The 17,248-nt window shown below is 41.0% G+C and overlaps 2 protein-coding genes across 4 annotated transcripts in view; both read right to left on the bottom strand.

Annotated features, from left to right (window-relative positions):
* The window catches only part of rasgrf2b (Ras protein-specific guanine nucleotide-releasing factor 2b), a 41,357-nt gene extending 26,351 nt beyond the window's left edge, over window positions 1-15,006 (bottom strand). For both annotated transcript variants that reach the window (XM_071483271.1, XM_071483272.1), the window contains exons 1-3: window positions 14,274-15,006; window positions 1,548-1,654; window positions 319-466 (exon numbers count right to left, since the gene is read on the bottom strand). In XM_071483271.1, the coding sequence (XP_071339372.1) occupies window positions 319-466; window positions 1,548-1,654; window positions 14,274-14,549 (531 nt within the window). In that variant the 5' untranslated portion in view covers window positions 14,550-15,006. The remainder of the gene's footprint in view (window positions 1-318; window positions 467-1,547; window positions 1,655-14,273) is intronic.
* Window positions 15,007-15,810: 804 nt separating this feature from the next.
* Window positions 15,811-17,248, bottom strand: part of msh3 (mutS homolog 3 (E. coli)) — a 40,975-nt gene continuing 39,537 nt past the window's right edge. Inside the window, exon 24 of one of the 2 annotated variants that reach the window (XM_071483264.1) lies at window positions 15,811-16,153. In XM_071483264.1, the coding sequence (XP_071339365.1) occupies window positions 16,072-16,153 (82 nt within the window). In that variant the 3' untranslated portion in view covers window positions 15,811-16,071. The remainder of the gene's footprint in view (window positions 16,154-17,248) is intronic. The other variant, XM_071483266.1, reaches the window with a different exon arrangement.

The raw sequence follows: 17,248 nt of genomic DNA, 5'->3' as shown, positions 1-17,248 counted from the left end.
AGATAGATGTCACTTGGCAAAAAACTGATTGAGCTTTCATTCATTCATTTCTCCCTCTTCTGCCACATCATGCTCTAACAGCGTGAGTGAGGGAGGTGTGGGTGGAGGTCCTCTTTAAAATGATACACGTAGTTATGGGTTATAAGTTATAATCCTTAATATTTTGAAATCTTGCATGATTTGGAAACGTCTGCATTTGCTCTTGGTAATGAAAATGAGGTTTGATGAAAATTAAAACCTTGAGGATCATACCTTTAAGGTCTGCATGTGTGTGTCGGTGTCGGTGTGTGTCTGAGTGTGTGCACATGTGTGCTGTACCTCAGATTTGAGCCTCTCAATTTCTGTGTCCTGATCCTCTAGCTGCGTGCGAAGCTGATTGGCAGCCACCTTCTCAGTCTCCACTATCTGTATGAGGTGGATGTATTTCTGCATCAGCACCTCCCGTTCAATGATGATGTCAGAGTAACTGAAAATAAAAGAGAGGTCCACAAATTTGCACAGAGAAGAAGAATCACACAACCTCATAAGACAATAGACTGCATTTTCTCGTATTAGCCTGTACAAGCTGTGTTATGGCAGAAAGTAATGGAATAACAGACTTTATTAGTTGAAATCACAGTCAAATTAATGCTGCTGGGTGAATCAAATGTATGGTTATCCATCTGAAAGGACCATATACTATATATTGCTGCTGACCATAACGTATTCTAGAGGATGCCATAGCTTACTTTTAAGACTGCAGCATAAACTGGGTTTAGACCTGGTAGACTTGTTGCAGACCAGCAGTGGTTTGATTCCATTCACCTCACTGCCACATATCTTAAGCAGTGTCATTAAATGTGGATTTAGTCAGCAGCTCAGAAAGTCTGAATAGTCACTGACCACTCAGCTTGAATCCGAGGGAAACGTGAAAGCACAGATGACACCACGAGCAACTAATAAACCTGAGGTTGTAAAGCACCAGCTATAGAATTACAAGCAATGCCCACCTGCTTTGAAACTATCAAGTGTACATTATCTTTTTCAGACGTTTCAGAACATTGAGTTTGATTATCTTCCAGGTTTAGCTTTCTCACAGTGGGGTTTGTGAATGCAGTGCCTCTCAAAAGCTGTTTCCGAATAAGGACAAGCTTTCTAGAGTACCTGCTACAAGTGCATGCTGGATGCAGAGTAACAAAAATAAAAAAAAATCATGTTTTACTATATTTAGCAAGTAAATTCAGCTCTGAAATGAAGTGAAAGTTAAGAAACAAGTGCAAAAAGCCAGGGTATTCTTTGGAAAATAACCAGCTTCGTGGTCAATTATACATGATTTATATTTAATGGCCTACAACATGTAAAACCACCAGTGTGGCCTTTTAAGTTCATTTTTAATGCTTTCTAATGTTAATGTTCTGTCACATTAAATCAAACTGTGGTTGTGCAGTCTGATGTGATTTTTCCTTTCCATGCAAAGGAAAAAGGGAGAAAACACACATTTTAACTAAATAAGTACTGTTCATTTTATTCCCACAGGAAATAGTCTTTATATAATCCTGTGTGTATACCTGGCCTGCTGGATGGCCTCCACCCATTCATCACACTCACTCTCCTCCTCAGTCCGCAGCTCCAGAGGTTTCTGTCCATCATGACCAAACACGATGAGGAAGTAGTGCTGCAAAAAGAGAGCAAAGATTAAGAGAGAAAAGCTTTTTATACTGAGAGCAAAACAGCTTCTCCTCCTCACTCCTCAGTTATGTCGGCAGTCTCACTCTACAGCACAAAGATGTTTTGGCTGCTCATTCAAGATGCTATAGCCACAGCCAATCAGATGTATGGCACAGACATATGGAAATATTACTTTTCTTGCCCAGATTCATCTCGCATAAAGTTCCACAGCCCTCACATGAACCACGCAGACAGGGAGGGAGACAGGACGGGGGAGGGTGGGTGGCCCAACACACATGACAGAGTTATTTGCTCACTGAAATAAAACATCAAGTCTCGTCTGTGCCTCCCTTCTCCACCAGCCTATTATCATCACCATCAATTAGCCCGCTCTCTGTCTCCCTCTCTTCCCTCTCTCTCATTTCCTGTCTGTCTCTCTTATTATTCTAAAGAGCTTGCCTCAGTTTCTGCCTTTAAAATGCTCCCCCACTCTCACACACAGGCACATGCCATCACATGCAAGCACAGAAACATACACCTACAGTAGCGCACGCACACACCAGACATTATATGAAGTGATAGAGGCTTTTATTCAAATGGTCATGTCCTGGGGCACTGGGTTACCAGAAGAGCTGCTATTCTTAGTCAGGGAAAACAGAGAAGACTGAGCTCTGCATGGACTTTCTCTTCTCTTCATCCAACCACCTCTCTCCTCCTCCCTCTCTCTTTGCACTTCACCTATCATCCCACTCCGCCTCCTCTGCCAAGCTCAACCGGCATCCTCACTTCTCTTGTTGTCCAAACCCACTCTTCTTCCTCCTCCTCCTCCTCCATCTCCACATCCCTCCATACTTTCATCTCTTTGTGCCTCTCTCAGTAAGGACTCAGTGAACCAAACAGAGTCCAGAGGAGAGATATTTACCCTGCAGGAGGATGCATGGGCTTCAGCCCCTGCAGTGGGGATGGGCTGGGGACAGAGTCATCAAGGTTATTGGAACGTGAACACACATACACACACACATAGAACCTCCTCCATCTCCATCTCATCCTCCTATCCCTGCTTTTTTATGTGTCTGTCATTTCGATTCACTGGGTGGCTGGATTTTATTAAATCAACAATAATCTTCGCTCTAACAGTGTTTGACAGGGAGAAAGAGAGACAAAGAGGGATAGAGAGAGAAGCGAGGAGAGGGACTTGTTACATAATATTTCTTAACCCAATACATATTTCTAAATTGTGTCACAACATAACAAGATAACATTTCCATGGCAACCCAATATCTGACACTTCGGCTGTGTTTTGCGCTTCCATTTTCTGCTTTTCAGCGCTGCCTCTATTCATTTAATGCTTTTATTGATACATCCTGCAATTTCAAACACGAGGAGGAGGGATCCTTTAGTACAAAAAGAAAAAATTCAGATTAATGTAGAATTTAGAGCTCTAAATGGATAATCAGAACCTTTCTTATCTGCATTAATCAGTCTTTTATAGATACACACAAACGTTTCCACATCATGTTAGTACAAATATTTTGATCACACAGATGTCCCTGACCTTATTATCACATATCAGGAGATATATGCAGAGGATTCATATTTCGATCTACAATGTTGTAGAGCAGAAGTATAAGGTATCATAAAAATGGAAATGCTCTAGTAATGGAGAAGTATCTTGAAATTGTACTTAAAGGTACGCTGGGGAGTTTTGGACCAAAAGTAATAAAGCAGGTTGTTTGTTTGTATTGCACGTGCATGAAAATGTACATGCAGGCCTGTGACTGACAGCTGGTGGTGGTGATGAAGCGTCACAGTGTCCTCGCAAAGATGGAGAGGAAGATAACTGCCAGCTTGCAAACACTGATATAAACAATGCAGGATTTTAAATCTTCAAAAGAATCAGCTTTGCAAATTTATTTTGAGGAAGGAAATGCATTTGCAGTGTGGTTAGACCTCAAGGATACACACAATTTGGTGACATTGACAACTCCACAGGGGCACAGTACAGTATACTTAAATGTACTTGCTTACAATCCAGCACTGTTTCTATTGAAAACAGCATACACCATACTTTACATCATGTTAATGTTTTGCACTCAGTTCCCTGTTATGAAGTTTTCCCAACTGTCTGCTTAACATGTGTTAAACTGTTAACCTGATATATATTTTATCCTACTTTTACATTTATATTCTTAATTACCCCTACTGCGTACTATTACTTTATGCTGTAGCAGTGACCCAGTTGGCCCAAGGCAATCATTAATGTTTAATGGTATATCATCCTACATAGAGGATTGTGCTGGACCTCATAGCAGCAATGTATTGCACTGAATTACACTGTAACACTTTACTGTATCATCATTAGTCAAAGAGGAACACAGTAAACACCGTAAGAGCTCTAACTCTCCCTGAGCTGTAAACACGCAGCTTCCCAACTCTACAGTACCGTTCAGGACAACCAGCTCAGTCTCCCTTTAAATCGGCTCAAATGTGGCCCCCCATCCCTCAGGGCTTTCACTGTACTGTAAGAAATTTCATTTAGACAAATAAAGACAGAGACAGACATTCTTTTCTGCTATTTCACTTTTTATGTCACTAACGACCAATTTACTGCTCACCTGAAACTTTTTTTCTGAGAAACAGCTATTACAGAAAATGAGACTGTGAAACTGACAGCGTGACTCAAAGGACTGTGTTTTACCACCACAGAGCAAGACACAGACAAAATGAAGGGCAGCAAATTTTATTATTCAGAGGCAGTTTCAGGTCAGTCATTTAAAACCGCCTGCTGTGGGAACTGATGTATGAAGTGAGAAGTTCTCAGAAACAAAAAACAACTTCACTTCAATGTCCAACCGAGACCGAACCAAAGGAAATGTGTCGCAAAAACACATCCTCAGGTTTACAGCACTGCTGTGATGAAAGACTTTTTTCATAACTAAAGATTAAAGAGTCAAAGAGGAACCTGGACTTGGTGGTAATAGATTAATTGGGCAAACGATAAGTGGCGGATCCAGAAATACTCTTCTGTTCTAAATATTTAAAAGCATAGACGACAGAATCGCAGTTGAGATCCACTGATGATTGCAGACTGGAACAGCCACAAATGATGCAACACTGCCGTCTGCTTTGGTATCTGCACTGATGAGAGGCCAAATTGTGTTGTACAGTTCTGCGGATGGACTTTTTTTCCTCTCCCTCTCTCTCAGCTCTCAGCCTTTCGAAGCAACTGGCATTTTACTTCTTTGATGTTGTTTACTTCAGTGGGTAGAAAGAAGCATGTATGCTGAAAGTGTTAAAGGGATTGATTCCCACTGGGGCTAACTACGTATACACTTGTGATAGGCTACTTAATGGCTGCAGAATGGATGCATTACAACATAGACACAATAGACTCACATAGGGTACTTACTGTATAGTGTATTTAGGTTAAGTAGAATCTATTGTTTGGCAGAACAAAGTAACCAGGAAGTTCTGCATTTCCGCCATGAAGGCTTCTTTGCAACATTTACATATATTTCCCACAGGTTTTTTAGACCATACCTTTATGTTCTGGCTTCTAAACTACAGACCATGTGAACTTTACATTTTTGCTAACCAATTTTGAGCGCATGCTTTACAGTTATAGATCTTTGCATGATTTTTTTCCTGTTGTTCCAGGAAGCGATTTGTTTCCATTTATTTCCACACAGTATGAAAACCAGTGAGTGGTCTTCTAAAGCTCTTGTACACCCCCAATCCGTCACAGTGAACATAGTGTTTGGATTCATTTTTGCCAAAGTTTTGTTTTTCTTGTGTACATGCAGGTTAAGTGCTGACTTAAATGTCAGAAGCTGTTAACTCACTAGTCTTAGCAAGAGCCTCAGCCATTGTTGTAATTACAAGAGAAGAGGTCATAATATGCTCTCTGAGCAGCATTACTGATTCAGATCAGCCTGGATGCTACAGTGGCTCTGTACTGGAAAGTGACAAGACAGAACATTACAAGTACAAGATAATTAGTGACATAAATAAAAGCAAAACAAGAGTTAACATTGGCTTTGCTTTCCACTGCTGAAGACAGCTCTTGATGAGTAAAGGAATGAAGTTAGTTGCTGAATTTGCAATGTTTCTCCTACACTGGTAAACAGCTGTTAATGCGTTAGCTAAGTAGCAATAGCAAAATTTACAAATAGCTCCTTAAATGATAACTCTGACAAAAAAAAAATAATGTGAACTTGATGTTCATTGTAATAAATCATACAACCTTGGTTTCAATAGTTTTCATAACGTACTTAAATAAATAGAAACAGTTTTCTCTCATCCAATGGTTCTCCTATGGTTTGGAAAAGGTTAACTGCTAATATACTGCATACTACAAAATATATTGCAGTTCTTTGAATGTGCTAAAACATGCAAAACCACTGGCACGGTTATGAAAATAAAAGGAGGAAAATTAGGTCGTTCACAAATACCAAAAAAAGTTTCACTCTTTGTTCTACAGCACAAATTAAAATATCAGCAACTACTTCCAGGGCTGTACTGTGTTAGCTTTCTATTATAATTAATGGTATACAAAAATGCTCATTCACTTTTTAATCACAAACCCAATGCAAAAGTAGCATTAGCGGAACTAGCAGCCAAGTAGGTCACAACAATGATTGTGCTCTCGCCTCTCATATGTGTATATCAATATCAGTGTCATAACAGTAAGGTTGGACTAATTTTGTTTGAGCTTAATTTGCATAAAGGCATGTATTTAGAGCAAAAAACTGAAGCAAGCATGCAACAGGACAAGTGCAAACTGTAATTTACATCACACAGCAGGATGGCAAGAACAAGTGAAAGTCCAAGTGCAACGTGTGGAAGATAATTCTTTGCTGAGAAAGGCAATCACAGGTTCGTTAATAATATATACTTCCTCATGTGTGTTTGCAGTAAAGATCTGACCACTTTCAGTAGGAATTGTTGTTTTTCTCTCAACCTCTTTATTGAGTTTAGTATGTGCTGATTACAAGGCAGAAACAGTGGGCTTCAGTGGATTCTGATGTATAATGTGGCTCCACCTTTGTACTGCTGTGGAGAACCAGGCTCTGCACAGTGATCCTGTGTCCCACTGGGTGATAATTACCATTACAGAGAAATACAACAGAGAGTTGACTCAATTCATGTGTGTGTATGTGAGACTATAGAGGACAGAGGAACTGATATAATCTATAACTGGGTTTCCTGTGTATGTGTGGGTGTATGTGGGTGTATATACAGTATGTGTGTTTTCCTGAAAAGAAGCAAAACAGAAAGAGAGGTACTACAAAAGAACTACATGTAGTGATTGTGGGTGATTATCAAAACAGAGATAATCTCAAACCACCTGTTGTCAGCAGTTCTCAGAGGAGAACACGATGCCTCAAACCTATCAGCAAGAGATTATTCAAAACAAGTGTCAGTTATTTAGTTTGGAAACACCATGAGCAGGGAATGAAAATATTCTTCTGAAAAAGCCACAACATGTAAGAAAAAATTAGATTAGATGAGGCACAAAAACCCAATAAGATTAATTAAAGGTACATAATATTCTAATACTCTGGGTGTTTTTCAAAATAACTGAGATATCTTGCAGACAGAACCTTTTTGCTTTTCGCAACAGACTGAAATTTCATTGAAAACATGTACAGCTTATTCAGAATTTCCATGTGAAGCTGTTAAATACATTATTGTCTTAAGTCAGATACTGAAACAACAAAAGTCAGTTCTGAGAAGAAGCTTTAGAAAGATAAATAGGAGACAGGGGTGTGGGTTCACTTTTTCCACCCACCAGTCCTCTGGATCAGACTCACAACCTGCCTCTCTCATCTTTATATTCCTCTCATTTCTCAGCTCCTGTCATGTTCCCACAGGGGCAATAATGTCTTCTTTGTGTCAAGTATATAGATTCATAAAACAATCCAAAGACAAAGAAGCAAACTGCTATTTTTCACAAAAACCACGTGCATTCAATAATGTAAATTTTTCCTCATTTACCTTACAGTTGGCTGTACACCCATGGATCTATATGTAACAACACCACAAATTATGAATGAATTTTTAATAAGTGGCCAGATGTCATCCATAATGTTTGCCATAATAAATAATGTAGTAGAGAGAATAATGGCATGTTATGGTTTACAACAATAGTTTATTTTATTTATAAATTATTTATATTTGTGAAAATATGCTTATTCACTTTCTTTCCAACCCTTAGATGAGGTCGATACACATAATTGTCTGTTGTACATAAGGCTACAGCCACCAGCCAGTTAGCTTAGCTTTGTATAAACAGCTAGCCTGACTCTTTCCGAGGTAACAAAATCCACCTACCAGCACATTTTTTATCTCATTTGTTTAATCCACACAAGAACTGAAATGTATAAAGACGCTGAAGTTTAACCTGGACTCTACTCTGATCGTAAGACAAATCTTACGGTGATGACAAGATTCAAGGAAGTCGCTACTCACAGCCAAGACATAGCCCGACACATGGAGTAACCCTGGTAAAGCCGCTTATTGGTTTTTTTCTACTTGAATGACAAAAGACATTTTGTTAAATTGACGTTTTGATACATCTGCTTTGAAAGGGTTATAGAAACATGGTGTGATTAATGAGCTTTAGTTGGGCTGGTAGGTGGATTTTGTTATTACTTTAAAATACTGTCCTTTTTTTTTCCTGTTTCCTTTACATACAGCATATCACCTAAAATGTCAAAAAAAAAGAAAGATACATGGGTGTGGCACTTTTGACATGCTTGATCGTCTCACCTCTTTGTGTAAATCTGTCCCTAAGAGACACATTTTGGAATTTGAGGAATCAAAAAAGCTTTACTTCCCTGCAGAACAAAAAAAAAAAACAAACAGATTTTTTAAATTTCCTGGAGACTTGTCATTGTGAGCAGACTCAAAACATTAATCCAACAGCAGCAATGGCAGCAGCAATACTTTATGTAACCACTGAATTCAACTAATGATGTAGCAGCTAATGTGACAATCACTGAATCAACGTCCCACATCCTGCTGTTTTCTCATCACCCTTCATGCTGTTCACTTCCTCCAAAGAACTTCTTACAAAGTATGAGTCTCTCTCTAACATAATTCTCACGCACACACACACACGCACACACACACACGCTGTATATAAGTATACCAATAACTGTTGTGCCTGCCTCAGAACACTCTCATCTAGGATTACCTGTTTGTTTATCTGGAGATTAAACAGATTGCTCCCCTCCTCCACTGTTTACTTTCACTGCTGTCCTCCTACTCTATGTAACTCAAACGCACACACCTATACACACACATATAATATATAGCCATCATCTAGCTTTTTTCCCCCATCTTACACATTTGTTGCTTTTGAGTTGCTCTGTCACTCCCTCGCTAAGAGGAACTATTGGGAAACCTCCTGCCACACAACTCTCCAATTCATGATCTATTATGCAATAGACCATGTATTGGAGCGTTTGTTCTACGACTCCCACAGTGCAGCAGCAGATGTCTCTAAACACACTGTAAATCTGTTTCAGTACTGCAGTATATTCTTGAGAATTGCCAGTGTTCCTATCATGATCCTGTAAAAAACAGCGCTCATAAGTGTTGCAAAGACAACAAACACACATGAAACTAGTCGACAATACTATTACGTGTCGCTAAAGTTGATTTTATACAGCCCTGGTGGGACATGTGTGTGAGTGTATGTGTCCTTTTCCCTGAGCCACCACTCCACATCAGCACCTACAGCTGGTAACAGGAGGAGCACGTATAAAAGATGGGAGCAGTTCCAGCAATAACAATAACACCACTGAAGAGTACAGAGGCTCGGTGCTCGGACAGCTTTTAACACCCAGGGCGTCCCCACAAACAGCCCAGCACCAGCTCAGGAGGAGATGTGATGATACAAATCTTACACCTGCTGGGATGTTTCTTTTAGGTATTATTCTCATCCCCGCTCAGCCTAACCTGAGGCTGTGTAGCGACTGAGAAGCTTCAGCCATGCCAAGATCAGCTTTCCCAACACACAGATCAATATGGTGCATCGTTTTCATATCAGGTTGATAAAAAAAAAAACAAGAATCATTGAATCATTTCAGAGCTAGGTCTGTAAAAGCCATAACTTTTGACAAATGGTTACCAAATAAAAACCATCACCAAATTTGATGACTTTTACTTTTTCAGGTAAACTGAAGGCACCTATGTATCAAATTACCTTTTAACGACAACACAATAATTAAATGCTCACTTGCGGTTTCAGAAAATTTGTCGCATTTTGAGGCCAATAAATCTTTCCTAAAATCCATTTAATTAACACTAAATGCATTGTTGTGACACTCAAACCTGCATTAATCGTCCCTCTGGGAGCAGAACCACAAGTTATCAATGCAACACTGACACATCACCTTATGAAGTTGGTGAAAAAGTTAGCTTTTTATTTACACATCAAAGCAAAAATGCTAAATGCTATTTAGCGTATTCGCAGCACATTCGTGATTTGGTTGTGTTGTGAGTATCTGCAGTGCATGTGCTGTCAAATTGATGAAGATGTTTTCTGAATTTGCTTGCGTTCTGTCAATTCGCGTGCGTTTTCTGTGGTGCAGTTCGTGGATCTCTCAAGGGAGAATATGTTAAAAATTAGACACCTGAACACGTTGTTTCTATCAGGAGTGTTTTCTTCAAGGTAAAATCCACCCTTGTCGTCATTCATACTCTGATTAGTGCAATATTTTGAACACGAGAGGCAGTTTTGAACACAGCTTTAAATTCTTATCTGACACTAATGAGGTCCATAATGACTCTAACACTTGGCAGAAACCTTCAGAGGAAAATGAAACGCAGCCTGCAGAGGAAAGCAGATCAGACTCTAGGACTACGGGAAGAATTGGTGCCTTAATGCAGACAATTAGTATGAGCAACAGGGCAAACGTAAGGTTCTGAGAGGGGCGTTTCATGCCAGAGGAGCTTCCTAATGAGAAATAATTATTCATTCACATGCACATATTCACTTATACATGCATGCATCAGGAAGTTAGCACTGACAAAGCCGCTCAACAGTGTCACCCCACCTTTTCCTTCATTAGCTTTAATGAGGAGGTAGGCTGTTGAGAAAAACCCTATGTGCCTATAGTTCAAGAAAAACACTCTGTATTAAAGCCAGTGCAGCCAGATCAGACAGGACCTCTAATGACAGTTCCTATTTCACTGTACTATAGCCGTGTGCATTACGCATAGATGGAGGCAAGGTCACAGATTCGATCCCCTTAACAGCCAATTTGTCCATCCCTTTCAAAGCATGCCTGATGACAGTTGTGAACCCTAAACACACAGTATGTAACTTCTGCTCCTCTGAGTCAAAACAATAACAAAAGATGCCGTTGGGTGATGTTGTGAAGTGGCTTGGGATCATGGGACTTGTTGTCTACGCCACCATTGCCACCAGCTCCTCTTGGTTTGGATTCTTTCAGTGTCAGTCATTCAGGGGGTTTTTAGCAGCAGCAAAATTATCCACAGAGGTCTCCTCCTCTCCAAGTCAAACAGACTATTCGATTAGAACCGGTAAAAATACTGAATAAAGTAGTTTCATATTAAAAGTCAGTGTTTCAAAGACAAAGGACAGTCATGGGGGGGGGGCTGGGAGTTGAGCTGCCTAATATTTGATTGAAATTTTCTCTGCCAATTTAAGATCCTGACATCTCATGGCTAAAGTCTTTCATCCAGATTAAATACATAGTTGAAAATGACCAAAGTGTAAAAAGTGTAACTTAAACACGTTGCTTAAAACTGGATAAAAAGGCAAATTTTGAGCCTCTGGCAGGCAACTACAACACCGATGCCTGCAGGGATCCTGGAAGGATTAGATGATCTTTGCAACCTATACACGTAAAAAGTCCATTTTTTCATCAACATGGCAAACAGCCTTGCAAGAAAGGAAAACCTGGTCTTTCAATATCTCCGTCTTTAAGTATATGTTTATGAGGGACAATCTAGAGAAAGACACCACTGTATGTAATGGCTTTCTCCACTGGTCCATGGCCTCTGCTGAACTCTGGGATCAATAACCAACTCAATGGCGGACGTGGGCGGTGGCGGGGTGGGGGGGGGGGCTACATCTGCTGGCCTCTTACATGCACACACACACACACACATCAACATCAGCAATGCACATCGACAGTCGCTGTGGAAACCATTCAGACCAGTGTGAATACTCTCCAAATTATTTGAAGGGTTTGTGTCTACAACAGAGTGAGAGAGAGAGAGAGAGAGAGAGAAAGAGAAAGAGAAAGAGAAAGAGAAAGCGAGAGAGAGAGAGAGAGAGAGAGAGAGAGAGAGAGAAAGCGAGCGAGCGAGCGAGCGGGAGGCAGTAGCTGTGTTATTTGTGTGGTTGCATTGTGGTTCACTGTGGGGGTGTGATGCTGCAGGTTGCTGGCAGACTCACTCGACTGCACAGAGAAACAGAGCAGGAGCGACTGATGGAGAGATGGAAGGCCTTCTCTTACTTCATCCTACAAAACCCGGGATCAGACTGAACTCTGAAATTCTCCTTGATAAGGGATTTCAAAAACACAAGCACACACACACGCAGACTCGTAAGCCTGACAAATTGTCACCATTATTTGGTTTATTCCTCCTGAGTGCATGGTGATGTAGTGATCCACTTACATGGCAGCACACAAGATTTCAGCCGAGCGCAGATAGAAAATAGCTCTAATTAAACATCACAGCTGTAGTGTGAGCGTGAGACAGGTGGAGATGGAGAGTGAGGCAGTCAGTGTCTGTCTGTGTGTCTGTGTGTGTCTGTGTGTGTAAAATGAGAGGATAAAATAAGATCATAATCGCCCAGCTTGGTAACATCAGAAGAGACAGGTTTTATGTTTTCATCAGTGCCAATATCAGCGGTTGGAGACATGTAATTTTGCCCTCAAAAAGAGACATTTGCCCCCCTTTCATCAACATGAATAATAACTCCATTACAGAAATAGAGATATTCTCATCTTGCTTTATGTATGATGTGATTAAAACCACACTCTACCATCTCCTGGCTTTCCTTAAGCCTATCCTCTATTAGTATGCATCTGGAATGAATTATCTTTACACATAGTGTACATTTAAAGAGACAGACATCTACTGTACATGAAGGTGGGAGTCTGTGTGGATGAATAGATTTCTGTGTGATGATGATTGGTGGCTATTTCTGAACTCTCTTCAACTCTTATATGATTAATTGAGTATCCACTCACTGTGTCCTTGATGCTTTCAAAAACTGCAAAAAAAGTCAGTGCTCTCTAGTGTGTTCCTCCCTCTACATTTCAATGGGCGTGAAGCCTGTGCACACACATGCACACAGTTCCCTATAGGCCGGCTGAGAACTGGGATCAGAAAAAGGAACCACTCTTTTATCGCTCCCTGTAATTGCTTTTATTACGTCAAGGTTACGTTTTGTTTTATTATAACAAAGACTGATGCTTTGATCGGTATAACCCTAGGACTGGTGTGAATTGTGACCAGTGCGTGTGCATTTCATTTTTTCTCAATGGAGAGCATGTACAAATGGTAATTCAAATGTTTCCTAGCAACAAGATGTTGGAGCAACACTGCTGAGGCAACTTCCAGGGGCACAGATACTAACAGATTTGTCCAAAATATTTCCCTTATTTTATACTGTAGGTCAGATGGCAGATATCTCAGGACACTAAATATGCCACACACTCTATTTATAAAATATTTATATTTGATTATTTGAATTTATATATAATGAAGTGATAGATAAAGAAAATCTATACTATATGCAATCTGGCATACATGGAAAATGTGCTTTTACTTTATGGGATTAATACAAGAACCTGTTGCTGCATTGTGCCTCCCACTGCCAGACTTACAATGAATCTGACTTTGAGCTACAAAAAAAATTCAGCCTTGATCAATCCACATGAGGAGGTGTTCAGGTTTGTTTAGAATAACTTCATTGCATTCACGATGAAAATGTGACAGACTATGAGGTTTACAAATCAAGTACATTTTTTTGGTTGCAGCAGCAAATATCATGAAACCAAAGAGGGAAAACTGCTCCCAGTAGACGAGTAAAAGAGAGAAATAATATGTGTAACTGATGAAAGCTGAGGACCCGATTATCATTATTATCTCTATTAATATAAGGGCTTGGAAAAAGATATACTGCAACTGCTCTCATCTATATCAGCCAGTTGCAGGTCTGAATCTTTTGGGGGATGGTCACCTGCTCCGGGAGGATGCACTAGGAGCTCTTGACACCGCAGGGCTCTCTGAAACTGTGGAGAGCAGAGAGGCTTAGATGCCACTCACTCTTTTTTTTTTTTTTTTAGTACATTGGTGTCAGTTTGAGCGTGACTAAACAATTGTATCATGTAGTTTTTAATCATTATAAACGAGGTTGATCTGAAAACCCGCAAACAAATCGGCTTCTAGAAACTGCGCTCCCTCTGGGGTGTGAACGCGTTACCCTGCCTGCTCCTTGCGCTGATGTCAGCGGGGTGTGAGCAGATTGTTTGTTTGTTTTTTTTAATTATTTAGGAAGTCGTTCAGGCGGATTTAGATTAGACGTGGGAGCTTGTCCACTGACAGCAGGGGTTTCCGTGCACCGTTTTTCTCACCTGTTTCTCCAGCGCTTCCTTCCCGGTGGCGGACGCCTTGGGCGCCGGGGCGCGCTCGCAGGTGCATCCCTCCAGCAGGTAAATCCCGGCGGGCCGCGCGCTCTGCTCGCTCTCGAAGTAGAAGAGCAGATTCTGGTGGAGGGCGAAGAACTTCTCATGCCAGCGGCTGTTCTCCGCCGCCTTCTTGCTCAGGTGGCCGCGCTTGGTCCCCTCTTTACGCGCCACCGCCGACAGAAACAACGCGTGTCCTTCGTTGTAGCGGACGCTCTTCTGCATTTTTTTTTTGGTTGTTGTTGTTGTCGTCGTACGGAGGGGGAGGGGGGGTTTGGAAGAGAGGAAGAAAAGTGGGGACGAGTCGGGAGTTCTGCGGGGGTTTGCGTGTGAACTTTTCCGACCGGGAGACGCGCGGCTCAGCGGCGCCGTGGCGCACGGAAAAGTTGCCCCGCTGCTGACGGAAGCGCTTCAGCGGAGGAACTCATGGTAAAGATGTTCCGAGAGTCCCACAAGCACTAGAATAAATCCATACTGCTGGCCCCACACACACACACAAAAGCGACTATAACTGAAGAACAGCCAACAAGCGTCGTGTCGATCACAGAGGGGAGAACCCTCAAGTGGACAGTGGCAAGACTCGCAGAGCAGATAAGCTGTAATCGGTATGACAGTGGTTAACTCTCTCACTCGCGCACACACACACACACACACACACACACTCACTCCCACTAGGTCTCTCTAGTCCTCTCTCTCCGGTGATGGGCGCTGATCTTGGAGTTGGCGGAATTAAAGGCGGAGCGTGAGTTGGTTGTGTGTGTGTGTGTGTGTCTGAGAGTGGGTGAAAGAGCTAGAGCTGTAATGCAGATTTCACAGAGGCAAATGTTGTGATTTGTTTCTGCATTATTAATGGATTTGGATCAAAGAGCACACATTAATGAATACATTAATGAATACATTAATGAATACATCAATGTGTGGAATAAATGAATGGATGAATGAATAAATAAACAAACAAACAAACAAACAAATAAATAAATAAAATATTAAATTTTGACAAAATCAGGTGTAAGCCAACAACTGAATGCCGCCTTCTGTCAAAAATCCACTTCCTTCACACTTTCTGATGTTCTTCAATGTGAACCCCACAGATTTTACACATGAAAGTCTGTTTACAGGTCTTTTAGGATGTAGAGGAAGCTGTTTGAAGTCTAATAAACTGGCTCAAGTGACGTCACATGGGACTAAAGACTGCCGGCTTGTAAATTAAAAAATTCTTGGGGCCTGTGGAGCTTCTAAAGCCTGCTCCTCATCTCTGCTTAAGGCTAATGGCTCAAGGTTACACAACACCCTGCTAGTGTTACTCACCTGAATCTGCAACTTAACTGTCAGCCGTTGAGTTGTATTGTGGGTGACAAGGATGAACAATGTGGGTGAACAAAAAGATGACATCTGTGGCATCAACTTTGAGCTTTTTTGTTTTTGTTGTAGTGCAGTGCTAAATCGATGGAAATTCTCATTGACGGTCAAAGAGTAACAAATGTGACAAGTTTGTCTCTTTTTATTCATTTATTCAACCACCAAACCAGATATAACCAGAACCTGGGATGGTTAGAATTATTAGAACACACACACACACTGGCAAAGAGAGCAGATCGCTGTACTCCATCAGTGCTGAGTCCTCATTGAAACTAATTCTTACTTCTGTGAGCATGTATATGCTTCTTTGAGCATGTTCATTCACTGATAGCTTGGTTCTCTCTTCTTCGTGTGTGTGGTCTGATGGTGTTGACCACTGTTGCACGTGTCAAGAGTTCAACCGCTGCCACTCCTCGAGGGAGGATCTGTCTGAGATGCTCCAGAGACCCGACAGAAGTTTCTTCTGCTTCCTGGAGAGACGGAGACAAAGGTGATGAAATGTTGCTTCAACAAAATACTGTATATAAAACAATTGTGTATCCTCACACAGCCCTGTACGTGTTGAGCCTAAACACACTAGAGCCTGACACACAGCTGTGTGAGAGCACAATAAAATCCCCGTTCTTAACCTGCGACCAGCAGCTCAACTCCTCTGTGTACGATTATTGTGTACTCAACATGGCTTCACTCCAACAAAGGACAAACATTTCATATAAGGAGGATTACACTGACAGAGAGATATGGCTCTGTGTGTGTGCATGCACTGACGGATATTTCATATGGTGAGGATTACTTAGGAAGAGTCTGAGCAGCACTCAACTCCCAGCAGGCTGTCTGTTACAGAGCTAGGAGATGCCGTGTACAAATTTACAGAGACAGAAGACTGTATGTGGAGAAAGAGCAATATGCTGACGCTTTGACGGCAAAAGACTGAGAATAAGCCGTATTTCCTCTTCCTAACTGACTCCCTGGGAGAAAATATGACAGAAATTTACCAAAAGCTGTAAAAAAAAATTCTCAATGCAGTTTTATACAAAAATTCCAGCACATTTAATATTCATTAAATTGTCTTTTAGTTAATAACTAGATTAGGAACATGAATGGAAAATCAAGACTTTACGCAAAGAAAATGATAAAAAAAAACCTAGTCTATCATTCCTAATGGTAACTGCATCACAGACTAAAAGCAGAGTTTTTTTTTTTTGGTTTTTTTTTCTGCTGTTTAGTGGTGAACTGACAGTCCAGAGGTGTCAATAGCAGCATCCATTTGAGACTTCATAAAGAGTGTCAGTCTCAGATTTTATGCAGCACACAGGAATTTGCAAACCAGAAAACTTCCTGCCATAAAGCTGCTCGTGGGCGTCTCCTCTGTGGTGTCATCAGGTGGCAAACGCTGAGCTGCTCTATTAATCTGCACCCCCCCCCCCATCTGATTTTCCAGGAATATTGGTGCATTTTCTGGTTCAGACGTGTCAGCACAAGTATGAAATCAAGCTTATTTGAGTGTTAAAGCTTAAACAAACATTCAATTTCGTGTCGGTGGAGCTGCTTGGAGTTTTATTTCT

The sequence above is a fragment of the Trachinotus anak genome, unplaced genomic scaffold (assembly GCF_046630095.1).
Source record: "Trachinotus anak isolate AG129_WGS33_773 ecotype Australia unplaced genomic scaffold, CSIRO_AGI_Tana_v1 ptg000008l, whole genome shotgun sequence".
Classification (NCBI taxonomy): Eukaryota; Metazoa; Chordata; class Actinopteri; order Carangiformes; family Carangidae; genus Trachinotus; species Trachinotus anak.
The sequence above is the reverse complement of the archived record's forward strand: the minus strand, read 5'-3'. Positions and strand labels throughout refer to the sequence as shown.